The sequence below is a fragment of the Myripristis murdjan genome, chromosome 5 (genome assembly GCF_902150065.1).
Source record: "Myripristis murdjan chromosome 5, fMyrMur1.1, whole genome shotgun sequence".
Classification (NCBI taxonomy): domain Eukaryota; kingdom Metazoa; phylum Chordata; class Actinopteri; order Holocentriformes; family Holocentridae; genus Myripristis; species Myripristis murdjan.
Genome location: NC_043984.1, coordinates 14488295 through 14504985, shown reverse-complemented (window position 1 = coordinate 14504985; position 16691 = coordinate 14488295). Strand labels below are relative to the sequence as shown.

General features: G+C 39.9%; 1 protein-coding gene across 1 annotated transcript in view; it reads right to left on the bottom strand.

Annotated features, from left to right (window-relative positions):
- Positions 1–2004: 2004 nt before the first annotated feature.
- The window catches only part of pparg (peroxisome proliferator-activated receptor gamma), a 44287-nt gene continuing 29600 nt past the window's right edge, over positions 2005–16691 (bottom strand). Inside the window, exons 5-9 of the mRNA XM_030052636.1 lie at positions 12192–12391; positions 7662–7782; positions 6388–6581; positions 5777–6020; positions 2005–2752 (exon numbers count right to left, since the gene is read on the bottom strand). Coding sequence (XP_029908496.1) covers positions 2505–2752; positions 5777–6020; positions 6388–6581; positions 7662–7782; positions 12192–12391 — 1007 coding nt within the window. The 3' untranslated portion in view covers positions 2005–2504. The remainder of the gene's footprint in view (positions 2753–5776; positions 6021–6387; positions 6582–7661; positions 7783–12191; positions 12392–16691) is intronic.

Below are 16691 nucleotides of genomic sequence, written 5' to 3'. Positions count from 1 at the left end.
CTTGGCAGGGTTTGGTCAGCAGAGACCAGCTCTAACAAAGTAAGGATATGCTGACTCGACATAAAGAACAGATTTAATTACCATCATCATCAACCATCCAAAAGGACCATCCGGCCCCGAGCCAGAAGACCCCATCTGCCAAATCAAAGACTTATTTTTAGGGGCTAAACGAGGGGCTAAACTCTGTTGCTACTTTTTTTTTTCTTCGCTGTTCCCTGTGCTTGTCCTCCCCTATTCTCTCACCATTTCCTCACTTTTGCCTGGTATTCCCCCCGTGTCCCCTTCTCTCTGACTTCTCCCTCTCCTTCCCAATCATCATTTTTCATTTTTCTTTTTATCTGCCCTTAGAGCCTTGGAGAGAGAGAGAGCGAGCGAGAGAGAGAGAGAGCGGGATCCAAGGAAGATAAATCCACCCCGTAATTGTCATATTCAAAAAGAATTAAACTTTCTTTTTTTGATTATGTGTCTGGGAAGCACGCAAAACAGCCTACAGGATAATACACAACATAATAATATCACATCTAATCACATCCATGTATCTTAGTTGATCTTTTTTGTTTGCTTGTTTTCTTCAAAAGTAGCATCGGTACGGTGGCTTACAGTGACTCCTATACAGTTTTCCATTTACTAATGTACATATCCACCATTTAAAAGAATATAGCCCTATAGATAGGATGGTGAGGAGGGAATATGTGTTTTAGATCATTTATGTTTTGTAACAGGGCTAAATCAAGAACACAGGGAACCAGCATATAAATGAAGCTTAAAAAAAAAAGCCTTCAGTTGAGAAAAAAAAAAAAAAACAGCTGCCTTTTTATCACAAATATGTCAGTCCAACTGTGTCCAAATCTAAACTTTTATTCCTAGGACTTTGGTCTTCGGGCCCGGATCAGCAGAGTCTGGATGTTGCAATCATTCTGACTGGGTGTGTGTGCGTGTGTGTGTGTGTGTGTGTATGTGTGTGTGTGTGTGCGTGTGCATGTGTGTGTGTGTTTGGCAAGTCATGCTAAGGACGGGTGATGTAATGGCTATAAAACAGATTTGAAGATAGAGTGTTTGGGTGGCTGGAGCACCTCTAAGGAAGTCATAATTTAGACACAGAGAAGTGTGTAATGCAAATATTATTTTTGACAGTGCATGAGCCTCTCACAAGAATGAAAATTAAAAAAAAAAAAAAAAAAAATAGAAAATAGAAAAAACAAAAGAGACAGACAAATCCAAAGTATCCAATATTTATAAAATATTTTATTTACAAATTTCATCTCTCCCCACATGTATTAATTTCATCCCTTTTGACTATGGAAAGACCTGAAAAAAAAAAACATCTGACAAATCAGACATTACAAATACATTGCTTTAAACAAATATAAAATAATTCTCATAAGTAAAATTATAGTTCAGCCACTTTTGTGGAATTTGAAATAAAACAAGTAAGGCTAATGGACCGATTGCGTTTGAGAGGCAGGTTCACCTGTACAGAACATATATTAATATATATTATACATATTTATGTATAATACGTGTCAGTCTGCAAGCGGCATTCAGTCCACACAATAAGTCGGTCTGGCAAAACAAACAGCACAGCTTACAAATAATTAAGAACACACCCAATTGAAGGCACAATATGGCATATACTGTATACTGTTTCTATACTTTCTAACAGCCTGTGAGAAAGTATATATACCGTCTACTTTGTCACAGGCTGTGTAGGAGAGGGAGATAAAAATCTGCTACAGGCATGTAATCTTATGTCTGTCTTCGGATAAAGCTACTTGAAACAGATAGCACCTTCACCTCGATGCTGTGTGTGTGTGTGTGTGTGTGTGTGTGTGCGTGTGTGTGCGTGCGTGTGCGTGCGTGCACAAGAAGTTCTGAGGCACGTACACACACTGCCACCTACTGTGGCGGCTGTAACGCGCTGTGCAGATAGCATGCGGATGAGCACACTCGTATGACATGTGGCACAAAATATTATTCACAGTTCTACATGTCTCCTTACCTTCCAAAAGGCACATAAAGCGTTGAGCATTCAAACAACTTTTTTTTTTTTTCTTGACAATCAGAAAGTCCCCCGCTTCTTTCAGTAAGTCACAGAAGTTCACTCTGGCTGGTGCGATAGGTGGTAGTTTCATATTTTAGTTGGCAGCCTACTCATAACAAAATGTCCAGGCTCAGCAGTGCACTGAATGACTGTGCACCACACGGTATTCACATGTTGCTGTCTAGACAAGATCTAACACTCACATTCTCTCTTTCCTTTATTTCTCTTTTCCTGTTCTTCCCCATTTCTCTCTCAATTTCACTTAGTCAATCCGCCTGGGTGCTTCTCCTTTTTTTCTTTTTTCTTTTTTTTCAACACAGTCGCAGCACGCCGGGCTTCATCATCTCATCTGTTACCTGATATTGTTAACAATAAAATTACTTATTTTGTGTTCACCCCCCCCACACACACACCCCTCCTCTTGGCTGCCGCCCTGCCCCCACCTCGTTTCCCTTGTTTCATTCTAATACAAGTCCTTCATGATCTCCTGCAGCAGCGGGTGTAAGCACATGTCCACCTCGGTCTTCTTCAGCAGCTGGATGAGGTGGACGTGGTCGGTGACGATCTGACGCAGGTCGGTCATCTTCTGCAGCAGCTTGGCAAACAGCTGCAGAGAGTCCGGGTGGTTGATCTTCAGGTGCAGCTCCAGGGAGTGGAGCACCGTCTCCTGAAGCTGCTCGATGGGCTTCACATTCAGCAGGCCGGGACGGTCTGCCGTGGTCGGAAAGAGAGAGAGAGAGAGAGAGAGAGAGAGAGAGAGAGAGAGGGAGAGAGAGAGAAGCACAATCAGTCAGATTTGAGGAGTGGGGGGTTCAATAAAAGGGGGCAAGGGGGGAGGATATCAAACTGAAGACAGGGACGGCACAGTCAGTGAGGTGTCACTATGAATCCTACTTCACTTCTGGGCAAAATACACCCACAAGCACTGTGACTAGTTAGGGAATCCATTACACTTTTTTTTTTTTTTTGCTAATACAGCCATCATATGAAAGCTGGGAAACCCCTGACCCCACTTTAACCCTAAACCGCATATCTTGCCCAGAGCTGTATTGGGATTCATGATGAGGTGTCAGCGTGAAGGAGAGTGAAGACAAAGGAAGATGGTGGCAGCAGTGCTATGATATTTTAACTGAAATATGGTTAATTTTTGTGATGTGGTTGTTATGTGAAACGGAGAAAAAAAACCCTTTGAAAAAAAAATCTCTTGATGTAGATACAATGGAAAATGGGAAAAACCTGAGTTTACCAAGCGCAAAACCTTTTTTATTTGCCTTCATTTCCAGCTGTGATCTCACGCATTTAAGTTGTTTAGGTTAATAATTGACGTGAACGTTTGATTTCAAGGCTTAGAGTTCAAGGTTGAGCTTTTATCAAACGGCCATGAGCTCATCAGCAAAATTACACAAAATCTTATGTGTCTGTTTACAATTATTAAACTCAGCAAGACAACAGCAGGATATAAAATGGCCTTGTAAACAGAAAGAATCCATATCTTCTTAATGCAATGTAAAGACTGTGATGCACAGGGACTGAGAACAGGTTTTCTTCTTTTCTAAATAAAGCTTTCAGACCCTATCTTTTTATGAATCAAACTCAAGCACTGGTGTGATTTCACAACGCAAGTTCCCTTGGACATGGCTGCAGATGGAAAGCACAAATCAGCAATGGGGATTTCTTCAACCAGAAGGGAAGGGCCTCCAATGTCCTTTAAGCACTTGTGGATTACAGATATTGATAAGAATGATCCCTTGATCCCTTAAACCAGTACAGCCTCTGCCTTACTCACATTATTACTTTAATCACAGTGCAATCACTCTTTGATGTGCAAATAAACTTTTCTACTGATAAAAAAAAACTAAAATAACTGACTTGGGGATGTATGTCTCCGCCAACTAGTCAAGTTGCAGTTTATGTCCATGCAGTGTGATATAACATTTGTAGTGAAGACTTTGAAGGAATGTAATAAAGCGTATTGAGCATATTTTTTGGCAAAATGGACAAAATGGACTACACTGACCGTATGACTCGAGTGAATAGTTTTCAGTAAGAAACATGCTGTCTTCACTTAGAGTTTATTTTTATAGAGGAGTACAGCTTCATCACATGGTGCTACGATAATCGCCTGAAGCTCAATAGCCAGAAAATGGCCAGAAACATGTTTTTGCAGACCATCATGATGTCACAGTGAAGTTGACCTTTGACCTTTTGGATAGAAAATGTCATGACTTCATCATGCCTCTGGCCACGGCTGTTGCCGGCAGAGCAGCATAAAAACAGCCGAGTGCAACACACATAAAAGGGCTATTATGTGCTTATGGTGAGTTGTACGTCAATCCTTGAAAAAAGCTGACTGCCTGCTGCTGCTGACTGGTAGACTGCCTCTACCAAATGCTGTGTGCTGGTCTGACTGGTTGGACGGGTAGTTTTGGATATCCAAACTGCACTGCATGTATTGATTCTCCCCTCTTGTGTGCTCGCCCACCCATTTTGATGCAAGAGATGTCAAGTCAAGCCACAGAATCACTGAATGGGTGCAGGTAGGAAAAAACATCCACTTGAGCCCCACAAAACTGCCACTCTCACTGTTCTTGATCAATATAAAAAACAGGATGCATTATAGTTGTGAGCCTTGTGAGCATGCTGCCATTTCTTCTGATGGAAATGTATTCAGTAATATTTTGACTTGCAACTGTATGTGGACGGATCTGAGGCTGTGCTAGCAAGTAGAAAAAAGCAGATCATGATTAAAAGTGGATAAAATTCTGAGATTATAAAGTCACAAATTTATGAGAAAAAATCTTGGAAAAACAGTTTTCCTATCTTTTTTTTTTTTTTTGGCTGAGGAACCACATGGATTCACTTTGCAAACTTGGATCAGCCTCACACTGCAGACGCTGCTGCTTGCCGTGAATCAGGCCTAAAGCTGATGACCTCATCAAGTTATACTCTGCAATGGGATTTAGTAACAAGGAAATCCTGGCGATTTTTGCCCAGAAACAAAATATTGTTTTCTTCTGAATCGGCCGAAGTCACGGCAGTGTCTCTTCAAAGTCCTGATGCTTTTTAATTTTAGGATTCTGGGCTAAAACCACCAGGATTTCCTAGTTACTAAATCCAATGGTATAAGAAAAACTATTGTTCAGTTTTTTTTTCCCACATCAATTTGTGATTTTTTTTAAAAATAAATTTATAAATTTTTCATAAATGTAACAATTTAATCTCAGAGAATATCCAATTTTTGTCTTGTTAATTTCTGAATTTAATCTTGTAAATTCTAAGTATTAATATTTGGAAAAGGTATCAGTATCATAACACCACCTTGCCTGAACAACAAAGTTCTATTCTATTCTGTTCTATTCTATTCTATTCTATTCTAGTCTAGTCTAGTCTTTACTATCCTAGTCTAGTCTTTTCCATTCTTCAAACACATTGGGTCACTGTAGTTCATGTAGCTGCCTATATTAGCAGCTCCATGTGCACAGGACAGCATATCTGTATGGATTTCATAACTATAAAACCACAGCAGATTATGAAATAATAAAAAAGAGAAGTGGCATATTATTGTAGACTGTCATGACTCTTCACTAAAACGACGGCAATTATCTTGTTCCACGATGCTCATCTTCTCTCAAGATAACATAAATCATACCACTCTGTGTTGTGCGCCTTGTTGAGTATTGAAGACAGATTAGATCATTTGGCATTTACAGCATATTCTGTAATAAACCAGCTCACCCCCACTGAGGATAATGACGGCCAGGAACAGCGCCATGTCACTGTCATCCAGCTCCAGGGTGTTGAACTTGACAGAGAATTCAAACTTGGGTTCCAGCATCTGGCAGAAAGGCTTCCTGAGGCTTTTGAGAAACTCCCGGGTCATGAAAATCTGTCCATAGGAGATCAGGGTCCCATCTTTGTTCATCAGAGGGGCCATCATGATGATCAAGACCTCAATCACACCGTACTTCAGCAGAGTTACCTGAATAAATCGTCAAGGGCTAATTAGATTACCAGTAATGATCATACTGCCAGATCATAATTTGCAGAATGGTAATACACACAGTGGTGCAGCTAGTCTACTGGGTTATTGCTTGTGGTTTTGAGGAACTGAGAGATCTAGTTGCTTTCAGCATTAATCTTTTAGACTTGCAATGTATTATTCTTGGTTTGCACTGGTTTCATGGTTCATAAAACACTTTCCAAACATGGAGAACAAAATATTTAGTTAAATTAAAGTATAAAACACTATAGGTTATCTACAAGACAGCAACAATACACTGCACAGAATGGTGGTATATACAAATCAGATCAGTAATGAATGAATTAAACAACTGACCTCAACTCACCTGATCATTGAGATCGAGTTCTATGAATCCTGGGATACTCTTGGCAAACTCTGTCACTTCCCTCACCGCTTCAGCTGAGCGTGACTGGCAGCTGTAGAAAAACCGCAGCTCCAGAGCGTCTGTTGGCCCCTGGCCACTGACCCCGGCTAACCCCCCAGAACCACACTCCAAGCCTGGGTGACCTCCTGTGACCCCTGTGTGAGGTTAGACAATATTTGAAAAACTTCATGTCCCTGTGAGGCAGGTCAGCTTGCAGCATGAGAATGAAAGAAACCCTGTACTTTAGCAAGCTTACATCATGGCCAACAAAGGGATTTAACTGATTTAACCAATCACTTGGCTCAACTGTTTGATCATCTTGAATGCAAACAGCAGCCAGTGTTGTGCAGTCCAATCAACAGAGCAAAACAATATCAGCAAACATGACATGCCATTACTCAATCCAAAAAAGAGTTGGGGGAATAAAACCAAGCTCTGTGTTAGTTTTTGCTCAAGGACTTCTCCAGCGTTTTGGGCAAAATACACTTTTTCCAACTTTTCTAGACAGAGACAAGATGTTCAATACAATTTTCACCTCTGTACTTCCAGTTGCTCAGTTCCTATGGGTAGCATTTCGTGTTTACTTGGCATAAAGACTTTAAGTCTATGGAAGTTATTAGCCTCGTTCCATCAAAGTAAAAAAAAAGTAACCTTTACAGCAACTGTCATATTTACATCTTGGATCTTGGTATGTTTTTTTTTTTTTTTTCTTTTTTCTTTTTTAATAATCCATGCACTGCTGAAGGTATAGCTAGAGTAACTTCTCTTAAAATGACTCTCCATTTTTTTTAAAATTCCAAAACATGTATTTCAAATACACATGATACATTGTGTAAATAAGACAGCTTTGGAGTTGCTGTACATTTTATTTTTTCACTTTGAGGGAGCTAGGCTAATGACTCCCATAGACTTCAAGTCTTTATGCTAAGCTAAAAAAAAATGCTACCGATATGAACCACAGGAGGTACAGAGGTGAAAATGGTATCGAACACCTTGACTCTGGCAAAGTTGAGAAAGGGTATTTTTCCCAAAACTTTGGCATATTCCTTTAACCAGGTTAAGACAAACATTCTTCATTCAGTGCTGCACTATGAAAGGCATTGCCTGAATCCATGAATTACACCATTCATAGAGCATCACTGACAAATCACAAAATCACACCAGTAAAAACATACAAGATTTATCAAATATCATGACTTCTACACAATACCATTTTACACTGCGGTAACACTCACCCACATGCCCCGCTGTAAAAAAAGAGGGGGGCTGCTGCTGGTGCTCCTGGATCGGCATCTGTCTGCAATTGATGAACTGCTCTCCCTCCATCAGAGACTTCATGTCATGGATGACAAAAGGCTGGAGGGAGAGAAGAATGGATGTATGGTGGAAGGAAGGACGGAAGGAAGAAAGGAAGGAAGGAAGGAAGGAAGGAAGAATAGTGGGAGTAGGAAAGAAAAGAAAGGAGGCAGGGAGGGAAAGAAGGGGGAGAAAAAGGGAGTGAGTGAGTGTGAGAGAGAAAAATAAACACAGTGTCAGTTGCTCAAAGGTTTTCTAAGGACATGTGAGGTGAAACTAATCATCCTAGAGGAGCCATGTATACCACACTGCATGTCAGCGCTGTCATATACCTCCTGTGCATTTTGGTCATGCCTCATTTATCGGCGCTGCTAAACCATACATGGTGCATCTCATATGTCTGATGAGCAAGCTAAATAAATCTTAGCTGCAGGCTGAGACTTATAAAAACACCTCATCATTTTTTCTCATAGGTCAATGAGGCTTAACTGGGTCAGAGCCAAGCTTACTGTTTGGAAAAACACTGGCAAGGACATGCACTGGCCTGAATCCATGAATTACACCATTCATAGACTGAAATCTTCTTTTTTTCATGGCAGCAGAATAAATAATGGGATATCCCTTAGGAAATTAAAGCAAGCAATTAACAAGAGATATTTCAAAAAAACGTCTGCGTATGAGCAGTCATTTATTATCTGATGCACTAACTCAAAGAGAATAGGGCGACAGGATGTGAGGGTCTTGTCACAAGTGGTGAGCGCTGCTTTGGCCCTGTGGGAATTTATTATTCTGTATTGGACATTTTGCACTCAGGTAGACAATGGGCTAAGTTCAGAAGTCCCCTTATTGTGTGAGATTTTATTGATCCCTGTGGACAAATAAATCTTCCCTCAACCGGCGGTCGGTTGAGTGCCAGGTTAGTAAGAGAGCACTTTCCACAGGAACGGGTGTGGATTCAGTGTCTTGCTCAAAGACACTCCATCAGGGGAGACTACTTGCTGACACAGGTGCCTGCAGCTACCTACTTTCTATGTGAACCTGCAGCCTCAGTCATTTTGCTCTGCAGCAGGTGTTGCCCTCAACCTGACTCTACCGCTGCATTTCATTCTTCTCTTATATGAGATCAGGAACAGTTAGACGGTCATACTTTTAAAAGAAAACTTTTGAAAGTGAAAAAAGAAAAGGAGTTGGGTCTGAATTCTGAAAGTTGACTGTGCATGAGTTCATATCAAAACACCCATATTAAAAAATGCAAATATTCTACAATAAGCACACTTGAAGAATCCTGTTTGTTTCAGACGGTCTGCTTTGGTTTGGTAAATGACCCAGAATTCCTTAAAACAAAATGTTGATTCTGTGCCCTTTTACTGCTATCAGCATGACGAAGAGTCATAACAAGATGCAGAGCAGCCTTGAACTATTCTGCTAAAAAAGGAAGCAACAAAAAGAGAAAGAAATAAAACCTGGCGCTACTAAAACAGCAAGTCCAACCTAGGGGCCTGAATAGTGGTGCTGGCTGATAAAGTTTCTTTTGCACAGAGCTTAAAAAAAGAACAACAAAAAAAGATTACTACCAATGATTTACTACACTGAATGCACAAGATGCTATTGGGTGCAAACAAAGTAGACCCCTGTGCCTATTATTTTATGTGCACAATATGATACTAATAATTTTGTTGACTGCATTTGTTCATTTAGCCAGATTGGCCTCTTATTCAGTTAAATTAAGATTTGAATCAGGTTTTGATAAGCTCTAGAGGTTTGTTAATCAACGCTGACATCATTTTGGGAATGAATGATGAAAAAACAAAGCTCGCAATGCAAGGCGTTATTGTTAGTAAGAGACATCTGGACTATACCATCATCAATATGCTGCCTTGTGTTGGTCAACTCTTGGCAGTGTTCGGCAGCTCTCTAACACAACTTTTCATAGAAGAGGTTGATGCAACTGCACTGACACTATCACCTACATTAGCTGACTACATGCAAACCTACATCTGAGTTTTCCATTCAGAGGAAAGCATATCATGAAGATTTATTTGTCCTTATTATTACATATATTATTAATCAATTAGTTTGCATGTTTTTCATGCATCTTGAACTTTTATGTAGTGAAAATATAAAAGCATGTTAGTCTGTGTTTACTACAAAATACAGCTGTGATTCTGGATGATATGACTTTGCTATGATTTTGTATCCATGGTGAATATTTTAGCATGGTGCTGCCTTCACAGTACTGTGGTAATCAAGAAGCAAATTCTATTAAGGATGAGCCACTTTACTCTCCGCATCTGTGCATTTTCAAGCTTTAAAAAATGTGGGACTGTGGGAACTTACATAATGTTAACTTGTTTTTCTGACAGAGAGATTCACTTTCTCTGAATGAGAACCTGGCTGTGTTAAAATGAAAAACACACAGAAATAGATGATGCTAGGCATTTTCATGCCTCAGCCCAGTACATTTTCCAGCATTCGTGCATAGTAACAAATGGCTTAATAAACGAGCTTGACATTCTGGGCAGGGATTTTGAGGCTATTATTTCAAACTGCTGAGGAGCCATGTATGCAACAGTCTGTTACCGTGTCTCTTATGTGCTCCTAGACGACCAGCCAGGACTGCTAGATGAGCCATTGTACTATGAAACATTTTTCTAGCAGCCAAGACACGTGCTTTGAACCAGATATTCCACTTGTTCTGTTTCAACAGCAGCAAAAGCCCGAGAGGAGTTTGTTTGAAAGACACTGAGAACGTGACTGTCAAGGCAGTGCTTTCAGACTGACAAGGTGAACAGTTTAAACTGCGAGCAAACATCTTTTGTTCACCACTGTTTTGTTTATTCATAGAGTGTCTTCTTTCATTTAAACCTCTAGACTGCACGTGTGGGCAAATGACTGCAGCTCTAATGGTGGTTTAATACCTGATACTCGTAAGTTGAGATACACAGATTTTGAAGGATTAAGAAGGCTTTTGTTTTTGCAAAACTGGCTTTGGGATAAAAATTAGAGATTGTTAGAGTATGCACTTGCCACAGACTATAAAACAGTTTTTTTTTTTTTTTTTTTTTTTGTTTTGTTTTGTTTTGTTTTGTCAATTGAATTATACTTTTAAATTTAATGTATGGAATCAAGTACTACTCTCTATAGAAAGGTTCCTATACACTTTTCATACGTCTCCAGACCTCCATTTCCAGACTTTGACTGTTCCTAAGTAAATATTTATCAGGTCAATAAATTACTTAGTTAAATTATTTAGCCTAAAAAAAAGATGATATGTTCTACGATAAGCTCTGTTTGCTTTTTGTGTGACTGCGAATGGCTGTCTCACCCATGTATATATCAAAGAATTTAGCACATAATTTATATACCTCTTTTACTTCAGATTTCAAATCCTTTGCTAAGTACGTTGAATCATTTGATTGGGTCAGCCACTTATCTGAAAATTTGCATTTGCCCATCTAGTGGCGGCGGGTGGACTGGAGCTAAACTGGAGGGAGCAGTCACTGTTGTCGTTGGCCAGGCTGTACGCCCACAGCGCAGATGCCCGAAACAGTCTAAAGGAGGTATATGAATTGTTCTCTCCCGGAATCTCTCAATGTAAAACATGGCTTTCTTCAAAATGAAACAATAGTCTGGAAACAGAAATGTTTTTCCAGACTTTTCCCTCATTGTTCTCCACATTTCCACTCCTGGAAATGATCAAAATCATATTCCATCTTTTTTCATACTTTTCCAGACTGTGTAGTAACCGTGGAGAAAAAAAAACTGTGGGATGATGATGGATTTTTGTCTTATGAGTAAGAATGTGGATTGTTTGTGCTGCTTTGGTGTGTGCACCCTATTAGTGTTTGGTAATGTGTGTACAGCATCATGTGAGGGTGCTCATTTTCTTTATTTATATAATTTTCATTGACAACATGTCACAGAATTCTGTGAGGCCTGAGGAAATAACAGTGTAAGTCAAGTACTGCATTATTTGAGCACAGTTTAAAAAAATAGAAAATCAGTGAGAGAATTGTGACTTGTCTCCATTTTTAGATGACAACCTGATCCATCCTAATCTGAAATGGTCTGCTAAATATATAGACCTATCTTTATATTTACAGTAAATATTAACAGTAAATCTATGAGTGATCAGTTCTAACAAATCATCACCATGATTGGTATTATCCTGCTGTTGCTGAGGAAAGGGCACCATGTGACTGTAGAAGAATATCTGCAATAGAAAACACTGAAACAATACATTTCTGCTTTCTGTTCTCCTTCACCCTGCTTTTGACTTTACAGGCAAAAAATCCTTACAACAGAGGGCTGGTGCAAGACATAAAAAGCAGACACAATGAAACATGATGACAGGAACCAAGACCAGCAGATATATAATACAGCAAATCAACTCGATAGGATACAGCTACAAAAAACGCACATGGCCCAAGGGTCAAGCAGAATTTAAAAAGGAAGCCAATAATCTTTACCGCGTTGTCTCCGGTCTTCCCAGAGAGGATGGCCCTGGCCTTGGCCTTGGTGAGGGGGAAGTATTTGAGATAGGCCTCGTAGAGATGCCTGGCCAGAGCCCTCAGATCTGCAGCCTCTGGGTGCATGTGGTCCATGTCAGATGAGAACTCAGCGAGCAGTTTCTCCTTCTCCGCCTGGGGCATACGGCCAAAACGAATGGCTGGGAAAGGAAGCAGGCATGGAGGCAGGCAAATACACACACACACACACACACACACACACACACAAAACCAACATTAAGCACAGCATAAAGATCACTCTCTAAAATCTAAAGACTTTTCTCAACATTTTCGACTTGGACAGTAAAAGTCTGTGTCCACTCTGCAGTTTGGCGGTGATTCATAATGCATTTTTTTACACAAACTTTTAAAATTGAATTTGGTGATCAACAAAGAGAGTGGTAGAGAGAGTATAAAATTACAAAAAACAACAACAACAACAAAAAAAAAAAACATGTTCCATGTTTTGAATAACAAGGAGAGGAAAAGCACACCCTCATAACTCTGATGCAAAAGTATTATTCTTTAGATAACACACATATAGCAAAAACATTGACATTATCAAATGAATAAATGCTTTCTTCTTGTATCGACTGAGCCAGCACATACACACCTTCGGGTGCGTGTGCCTCCTCTCTTCTTTAGTGTTTTTGAATAAAAACCCCATCTTTGGCAAACACTGCTGTTAAGAAGCAACAGAATGTTTCTTTTCCAACCTTTAGAAAACATTTGTGTCGCAGCTCAGCGAGGGACCCTATACAGACATGGCCTTCACAACAAGTAATAAAGCAGCACTGATTGTGTTTTGCTGCGTGCCTTATAGAGCTTATCCAAGGCCACAGTGAGGCTGATTATCCACATGAGATCTATGCTTGATTAACAATGAACAAACCTTGGGCAAGATCAAAGAGGGAGGCACCTGGAGACATTACCGATTTGCATCACTGTAATTGCTGATATTATTGCTGATATTATATGCTTCTCTTGGTTGGACTTGGCCGCACTGTGTTTGTCTGCAGACAGTTTTGCAAATGTCTGCATATGTTTTGGCCAGACATCAGAACATGACTACAGTATGTTCAACTTTTCAGTCTCTCACACAACTTCTACTCCCAAGAAGGTATAGGTAAGTGAGGCTCTGGAGTAGAGCTGATAAGATGCATGTGACCGCTGCTTGTATTTATTGTATACATAGTTTATCACACCTCTCAGTTTGAACAGTGATTGCTGAGGCCGATTAGAGCAGCTAATGTCCAATAACCTTGCAACTGATAAAATTTACTACTGAGCAGACAAGATGTATGATCCAAACTCACTTATCTCTGAGGACCAACATGTCAAAACAAGATTTATTTCTAATGCAAAACTGACTTCTTTGGATTATGCTAAAGGTTGTTAAATGTATACATTTCGGCTATTACTCTACTTTCTTACAATAGATTAATCAGTAAGGCTTATTATGGCTTATTTTGAATTGCGTGAGCAGCTTTTATCTAGGATTTACATAATGAAAGATCTGAGAAAGAGTTGATTTATGATATTTATCCAAAAAATATAGCATGGTCTAAAACCTCACAGCATGATATTTTTGGGAAAATATGGTCCTCAAGGTTAAAACAGCAGTGTGCCAAGAATAAAACTATGCATTACAACCAAACATCTGATAATATAAAGACCACTGAAAAAAATGTCATCAAAATGACACCGCCAATGTGCTGGGGACAATTCAGCTCAGATATATTATGGGTGAAATGTCCTTTCAAGCTCTTTCTCAACAATACTTTTGGGACCCGGTTTGCTCTGCTTGTGACTCATCATTTGGTCACAATCCCAAAGTTGAGAAACAACGCCGTACCAGCTACTTTTATGTCAACGCATTAACACATTGTCTGGAATCTTTTATGCACTCTACCAAGAAGAATTACAGTTCCTAAATTCAAAAAGCATTTCCATGTAAGATAAATAAATAGATAAAAATCCAACAGATGTTGGCGAGAACTGGACAATGCTGCAGGGACAAATTAGATAAAAGGTTCCGCATATGTAAAAGATACGACACAGAGGGAGATTCAGAAGAGAACTATTGTTTTTTCTTTCTCTGATGATTTATTACAAAAGAAATATCATAAATGTTTGCGGTGTCTCCAGTCTATTTGCCCACTCTGACTGTAAAACAGGGCTACAACCAAATAGCAGGGAGATTGCTTACATTAGTTGACCACAGTTGGCCTATAAATAGAGTGAAATTTACTGTTGCACATGCTAAAAATCTCTCACAGGATTCCCAATAGTGGAAGTGTAATAGACTGCATTCATATGCCCTAAAAGCACAGGAGAACATGAGACACGATATTTTTTTTTTTCACAACCCCAGCATGGTGCCACAATGTCGTATCAATGATCACTTAATGACGGGGCTGAGATAAGCGTACTAACACACTGTCACGATCCCTGCCTGGCCGAGTGTTTCCCAGTGTGTGTAGCGTGGGCACAAATCCCTCCCTTCTCTGCACGCTCCCTGCACACCTGTCAGTCATCATGTCATCGCTTCCTGCTTTCTTAACCCCTGCAGCTGCTATCAGTCCTTGCCGGATCATTGTGCTGTTTGCTCTGCCGCAAAACCCGCAGTCACACCGGTCAACCACGCCATTTCAGCCAGCCAAAAAAAACAAACAAAAAAAAAACAAACAACAGCTCACCCTCAGCCATTACCAACTAATTTCTAAAATTTCTTTCTTATGTAGGGTGCTGGAGAAATCATTCTTGCCTATCAGATGATTGTTTATATGAGCGCTTTCAGCAATTTTGATAGCATTCAGTCTATTTTCACAGCTCTACACATGTCTGAGACAACCTTCGTTAAGGTGACAAATGGCTTACTCCTTGCTGCAGATAAAAGTGAAACCTCTGTATCTGATCCTGGTCTTTGATACAGTGGACCATTCCATCCTTCTACAGTGTCTTCAAACTTGGGTTGGTCTAAAGGGGTCTGCTCTTAACTTGTGCTCATATCCATCTAATAGGACCTTTTCTGTCCTTGGAAATTCTCAATCCTCAGTTTCCCATTTCACTCAGGGTGTTCCTCAAGGGTCAATCCTGGTTCTGTTACTGTTCTCCATTTATATGCTGCCCTTAGCTCAGGTCATTAGTAAGCATTGCGTACATTACCACTGTTATGCTGATGACACCCATTTATATGTGACATTACAGTCCACTACTCATAGCAGCCAAACCCAACTGCCTGCCTTTGTGGTACAAATTGCTGGACTTCTCAAAACTTCCTCAATCTTAACAATGACAAAATGGAAATTCTCTTGTTCGTCACACCCAGTTCTTTGAGTCAGATCATCTCTGGGAGCCCTCTTACATAGCATTATGCCAAGAAAGCAAGAAATTTGGGTGTTTTATTTGATTCTGGACTTTAATTTCAGAGAGCTTCTGGTTCATTTTTGCAGTGATTTTAAAAATTAAGTGTTGAATTTCAAAGTTTTACATGGCCAGGGCCCGAATTATATCGAAGATCTGCAAACCCCATATGAGCCTGGGCGATCTCTTAGATCAGCTGATAGCCGTCTTCTTGTTATTCCCAGAGCCAGACTGGTGATTAAGGGCTATCATGCTTTTTTCCATCTGGGCCCAAAAGCTCTTGAGGTGTGCTTCTGCCTTTAATTCTCTTCCTTTTCTTATTTATTTGAATTTATGTATTCATTTATTTTGCACTCTTATTGTTTTTTTTTTTTTTTTTTAAAGATAATTTTTTTGGGCATTTCTGCTTTATTTGACAGTCACAGTAGAGATAGACAGGAAAGGCAGGGGAGAGAGGGGGAATGACGTGCAGCAAAGGACCTGAGGTCGGATTCGAACCCCAGTCGCTGCGATCGGGACTGAGCCCTGGTACATGGTGCGCGCGCTTTGCCGGTGAGCCACCGGGGCGCCCCCAGCACTCTTATTGTTTTGAGGTCATTTTTATTGCCGTGTTGACATTATTATCATTATCATTATCATTATTTCATCTTTTTATGGAGAGAGATGTTAGATGGCTTAGCAGAGGTAAATTTCTGGCAAGAGTTGTCTGAAATTAAAGATTTTCTGAAGCTTTCAAAACATGCAGACGACTACCAGTGGCTTTTGGATTTAGCCTTCCTGACAGATCTCACTGACCTGCTCAATGAACTGAATTCTGAGCTGCAGGGGAAGGATACACATGTAATCAACACGATCACTTCGGTGAACACATTTAAAAACACGCTACAATTGCTGTCAAGTCAGTTACGATGCTGTGACCCGTGACATTGCCTCCAAAGTATGTAAGTAAGTATCACTTTTAGTATTTATTTTTTTCTACTTTTTTATGTTCTAGTTGTGTGCTGAGATTCTATATCCTTTTCTGCATCCAATTACTTGCCTATGCTGCAGCAACCTGCTTTCCTCATGAGGATCAATAGTTTGATCTTATCTAAT